Source organism: Sorex araneus, chromosome 6 (assembly GCF_027595985.1).
Source record: "Sorex araneus isolate mSorAra2 chromosome 6, mSorAra2.pri, whole genome shotgun sequence".
Taxonomy (NCBI): domain Eukaryota; kingdom Metazoa; phylum Chordata; class Mammalia; order Eulipotyphla; family Soricidae; genus Sorex; species Sorex araneus.
The window spans coordinates 146,372,590-146,378,589 of NC_073307.1; the positions used below are offsets into that span (position 1 = coordinate 146,372,590).

A 6,000-nucleotide genomic window follows, 5' to 3' on the forward strand; every position below is an offset into this window, starting at 1 on the left:
TGTTCATATCCAGACATCTTAATGCTCTAAAACCTCTCCTGGGAGGCCTCCAAGGGCCGGAGCTTTGGATGCTAGAACCAAAGCTGTCAGGAAGCTTCTGGAAGTTTGAGGGGTGGGGAAGGGGGTGTCTTGTGAAAGGAGCCAAAAAGAGGTGCAAAGCCCTGGGTCATGCTCAGTCTCTCCTCTCCCAAGCTGCTTCTCCACGTGCGCTGAGACCCCAGCCCCTTGCTGGATGTCCCTGCAAGATCAGCAGTGGGAGGTGGAGGGAGTTGGAACCCCCGAGATTCACCCCCCGCCCAGGCTGTGTGCAGGGAAAGGGGAGGTACATTGTGAAAGGTGCATATAGGCAAAGAAAGAAGAAATGAATGAGAGCTGGTGGGAGGGAGGTGTAGAAGGGAATGGGGTGATGGGGAGGGAGGGTTCCTACCTCTTCCTGCTTCCCACTTGTCAAAATCCTTTGCCATTGTTGTTTCTGTGTCACCCTGCCCCCTTAGTAGGCTTAAATATATATATATATATATATATATATATATATATATGAGAGAGACGAGCTTAGAATGAGAAATATATAAAATTCTAAATGTAGTCCTGAGAATTTCTCACATAATTTGACAGTAGTACTATGTGATGTCCTGGAAGCGACATCTTATAGCCTAGTTCTCCCTCTTGGAAAACCTGGCAAGCTACTGAGAGTTTCCTGCCCACATGGGAGAGCCTGGCAAACTCCCCATGGTGTATTCATATGCCAAATACAGTAACAATGATGGGTTTCATTCCCCTGACCCTGAAAGAGCCTCCAATGTGGCACCATTTAGAAGGACAAGTAAAGAGAGGCTTCTAAAATCTCAGGGCTAGGACAAATGGAGACGTTACTGAGTCCACTCGAGAAAATCAATGATCAATGGGATGATAATGATTTTATGATAATGTATATATGTATATACATATATACATATTATATATATATGAGGGAGAACTAGGTTATAAGGGCCACATGCTTCCGGCATCTTATAGCCTAGTTCTCTCTCTCAGAGAATCTGACAAGGTACCAAGAGCATCCTGCCTGCATGACAGAGCCTGGCAAGCTCTCCATGGTGTATCTGATATGCCAAATACAGTAACAATGATGGGTCTCATTCCCCTTACCCTGAAAGAACCGCCAATGCAGCACTGCTTGGAAGAACGAGTGAAGAGAGGCTCCTAAAATCAAAGGGCTAGACGTTACTGGTGCCCGCTCAAGCAAATTGATGAACAACGGGATGTATCACTATCATATATATTACCATATATATCATATGTATCACCATCACGGCCACCAAGAGCCCTGCAAGTGCTCAGCATCACCACAGCTGGCCGAGAGGCACTGTCACCCAAGGGTGGGCCACTGAGGGCACTTAGGGAGTGCCCTGAGTCATCCCAAAACATTTACTGTGCTCCTTCCCCTACCCCCCTACCCCCCCAGCCAGCCCTGGTTGCAAGTGGAGGTGGTAGGTGCCATGTTTGTAGAATCTGCTCAGATTCTACAGGGCCAGGGAGACGGCGTGGGGGTTAAGGCACTCTCCCTGTATGCAGCTCAGCCCAGTTTTATTCCTGGCACTGAATATGGTGCCTCAAGCTCCCCCTCCTCCCCGGAGTGATCCCTGAGTGCAGAGCCAGGCCTTAAAACAAACAACGACCACAACAAAAATCAGCTCAGACTTAAGCCCAGGCATCTGGACATTAGGGTACCTTTTCTTGCCCCCATCTTTTTAAAAGTCACTGTTACTGTCACTGTCATCCCGTTGCTCATCAATTTGTTTGAGCGGGCACCAGTCTCTCATTGTGAGACTTACTGTTACTGTTTTTGGCATATCCAATACGCAGGGGTAGCTTGCCAGGCTCTGCCATGCGGGCACCGATACTCTCGGTAGCTTGCCGGGCTCTCTGAGAGGGGCGGAGGAATCGAACACGGGTCAGTCGCGTGAAAGTCGAACACCCTACCGCTGTGCTATCGCTCCAGCCCCTTTTTAAAAGACATTTATTTATTTATTTATTTATTTATTTGGATTTTTGAGCCACCCAGCGATGCTCAAGGGTTACTCCTGGCTCTGTGCCCAGGAATTACTCCCAGTGGTGCTTGGGGAACCATATGGTCTGCTGGGGATCAAACCCAGGTTGACCATGTGCAAGGCAAGCGCCCCCTACCTGCTCTACTGTCACTCTGGCCCCTGGCCCTCAATTTCTTACCAGGCACCTACCAGGTTGCAATCACTCCTAGGTGCTGGGGTACACATTAGACAAGTAAGCAAGTATGGGAGACCCAGTCCAGTTGTAAGCAGGGCTGGCTGGGAAAGGACGCGGCAGCAGGCTGGGGGGAGACAGCTCGGTTGGGGGGTGGGGGGACCACACTCTCCATAGGCTGGAATCCTGGAATCCATCACCCACAGCGGGTGGAAGAGGGGGCTGGTTCCCTGTGGCAGCCACAGATTTCCCCCCCCCCCAAGAAGATGCGATTTCGAAGGAAGAAACCTTGGGGATAAGAAGGTCCCCTCTGTCCGGAAAGGCTGTGCTGGTCGCTAAGAAGCTCATTCAGGGGCCTGAGAGCCGGCACAAGAGCCAAGGCGCTTGCCTCGCTGACCCTGGTTCAAGCCCCAGCACCAGGAGTAGCCCTTGAGCACCGCTGGGTGCTCAGTCTCCCCGCACCCCGCTCGGAAGCTCATTAGTTCAAGGAGGGCGCGGTTGCATGGAAGAGGGGAGTTGCCATGGACAACTGAGAGGCAGATACCGGTCCATCCACCCCGGAGGGGTGGAAGGGTGAGGTTCCAGCACCCAGCATGGCTAGAATCTGGCTCTAGAAGGTCTTGCTGTGTGGCTCTGGGAAAGTCGCGCACCCTTTCTGAGCCCGCGTTTTCTCCCCACCCAGTTGGGGTCATCATACCCATCTTTCACCGAGTTGCCACATGATTCTGTGCCAAGTGCTTGGAGCACAGCCTGGCACGCGTGTGGGCATCACGTGAGGGGTTGCTGTGACAGGTCCCCAGGTTTACCGGAAGTTGTGGAGGATTGGAAGTCCAGAGAGGCAAGAGCTGGTGTCTCTGAACAGAAGCTGGGCTGTTGCTAAAACAGAGGTGGCCGGGGGCCCAGGTGTCATCGACACTGACGTCTCACCCCTCTGCCTGCCGGTGGGGACGGGAAGAGCCTCGGGAGCCAGCCTGGCAGGGCTTGAGCAGCTGTCCCTCGAGGGGGCCGGGCCAGGGAGAGGCAGGGAGGCGACAGCTGGTCCTTGCAGATGCGCTGCCACTGCTGGACCTTGGGGCCAGCGGGGAGCCCACGCTCCCCTTTCCAGATAGATCCAGTTGCCCTTGCCCCACCCCCAGCCCTCCCACTCCTCCTGCCAGCCTCACTGTCACTTGTCTGGATGGTCAAGGACAGCAGCTACGTCCTTGGCACCCTCGTCGGTGACGGCCACCAGCCACACACACCAGGGCTCAGAGATGCTGAATAAATGATGGGAAGGAAGGGGGAGCCGGGCCTGAGCGGCCTCAGCCCCAGCGGGGAGGCCCCCCTGCAGCCCCCCACTCCTCTGGGGGGGCATTTGGCACTCCCACTCGGAGAACACAGCTGGGGCTCACAGCCTGGGGGTGCCGTCCTTCTAGCCCTCTTCCCAGACCCCTTCTGCGGTGCTCCACAACAGGGAAAATTACTCATCTGCTGCCCAAAGGGGCTCTGGGGACCTGCCGATGCGAGGGACAGACGCACTTCTGTGGGCTCATGACAGCACCGCACGGGGAGGGCGTTTGCTTTGCACACGGCCCACCTGGGTTCGATTCCCGGCATCCCATAGGGTCCCCTGAGCACTGCCAGGAGTAACCCCTGAGCACCGCTGGGTGTGACCCGAAAAACAAACAAACCAACAATAAATAAAAGCATCTCCATCTCTAGGGCACCTGGAGGAGCCCTCGGCCAGCCTCTGGCTGGGGTCTTAGAGCTGCTGGTGGGGGGGGCACAAGCGTCCTTCAGGCCCCCACCCCCATATAGCCTGCCCCTCCCCCGCTGTCTCTGTCACCTCCAGCTCCATAGGGACAGCAGCCACCTCCCCTCCCATTTTGGGGTGAATCTCCTGGTTCCCAGCAAAAGCACTGCTCTCCCCACACCGCCCCAGCCCACCTCCCCGTCCCTCTACCTCCCCATGCCTCAAGATCCCCTCTGGGGCACCCCCTGGTCCCTGCAGCCCCCTCCCACATCCCCCTCCAAGTGCCTGTGCTCCTGGGGCTCACAGCCTCCCGCTCCCCGCGCCCCCCCTGCCCTCATTCTACCCTGGACCCCATTTATTTCCGTCCACAGCCCTCTTGGAGCGCGGGCATTCCTTCTTCAGGTGAGCCCCTCCCCCCCAAAAAAACCCCTCCCGGATCCCTGGTGGATGCGTCCTCTACCGTCCCCTCCTCCCCTCCTCTTTGCCGTGCCCCCACACCCACCCGGCAAAGAACCCTGACGTCCCCGCCACCACCGCAGCTCCCAGACGACCTCCCCTCACGTTAGTCACCCCGGGAAATCAAGGCACTGCCCCTCTCCCTTCTCCCCCGCACCTCCCCCCCACCCCCCGCAAGCTGCTCACCTGTTGGGCCGGCCGGAGCACACCTGGTCTGGCCTTCTCGGGATCGGGCTCCCGGTCCCGCTGCAGCAGCCCCTTTTTGGGGTGCATGTGCCGACACAGGCAGGTGACCCCGCAGAGCGCGAGGATGCTGGTGGCCGTGCCCAGCGTGGCGCCCAGCGCGATCACGGGCACCGAGAGCACCATGGTGGCCGCCGCCCGCCCGCCCGTCGCCCCGCGGGCCGCGCGCGCCTGCAGCTGTCCCCGAGGGGCGCGGGGAGCGAGGAGGGCGGCCCCGAGCGCGTCAGCCGCGCGCCCCGCACGCCCCGCGTCAGCGGCGCCCCCTCCCCGCCCACGTGACCGGGCCTCCGCCCCTTCGCCGGGCCCTGCAGGTCCGGGCCCCTCCCGACCGCCGCACCCCCCCCCCACCCCCGCCCGGCTCCCCGCCCCTGGCCCCGAGGCGGCCGAATGCGAACCTCCCGGGGGGCTTCGGGAGCACGCAGAGCTGGACATCACCCAGCTCCCAGCTCGCCCGCCAGGTGTTGTCCAGAAACGGGCAGGTGCGGCGGGGAGGGGTGAGAAGGCTGTCCTGGGAGGACAGCGACAGAATTCACCTTATCTGCTTTTTTTTTTTTTTTTTCGGGGTGGGGGGAGGATGTGAGGGACTGAGGAACCACACCCTGCGGTACTCAGGGCTTAGTCCTGACCCTGCACTCAGGGATCACTCTGGGCGCTGCTCGAGGGCCCATCTGGGATGTCCAGGACCGAACCGGCTTGGCCCCTGCGATGCCAGCACCCTCCCTCCCGGGTGTGCCGTCACTCCAGCCTGCGAATTTGCTGTGCGGAGATCCTCACCCCTGTTGACAGAGGAGAGATGGTGCTGCGGGCTACACCCCGTCCTCCCAAGGCAAAGGCCAAGCCCATCGGCTGCCTCCCGGGAAGGGGAAGAAAGGGCCCGCTGGGCGGGGCACACCTGATGCGGAAGTGGGGCGCTAAGAGGAATATGCTGACATTGTCAGTGTGCACATACGCACGTGTGTGTGTTTGTGAGTGTGTGCATGTGTTGTGTGCAGGTGTGTGCATGTGTTGTGTGCCTGTGTGAGCATATGTGCGTGCGTGTGTGCATGTGTTGTGTGTGTGCACACGTGTGTGTGCATGTGTGCGCGTGTGTGTGCATGTATGAGTGCGTGCGTGTGCGTGTGCGAGTGCGTGTGTGTGTGTGTGTGTGTGTGTGTGTGTGTCCGGGGGGAAGTGCGGGCAGGGGAGGGAGGGGCTGTGTCGGACCCTCAAACACCGCGTGTCCATGCTTTGTTCTGTGCAGGGCTTTAGTTAATTCCCACAAGCGTTCAGTACACGCTGTGCACTCGGATGAGCGTAGAGCAGCCGTTTCCCAAAGTGGGCGATACCGGCCCCCAGTGGGGTGCTGGTGT

The 6,000-nt window shown here is 58.6% G+C and overlaps 1 protein-coding gene across 1 annotated transcript in view; it reads right to left on the reverse strand.

Annotated features, from left to right (window-relative positions):
* SYT13 (synaptotagmin 13) overlaps window positions 1-4,901 on the reverse strand; it is a 39,923-nt gene extending 35,022 nt beyond the window's left edge. Inside the window, exon 1 of the mRNA XM_055141701.1 lies at window positions 4,595-4,901. Coding sequence (XP_054997676.1) covers window positions 4,595-4,777 — 183 coding nt within the window. The 5' untranslated portion in view covers window positions 4,778-4,901. The remainder of the gene's footprint in view (window positions 1-4,594) is intronic.
* Window positions 4,902-6,000: the final 1,099 nt, after the last annotated feature.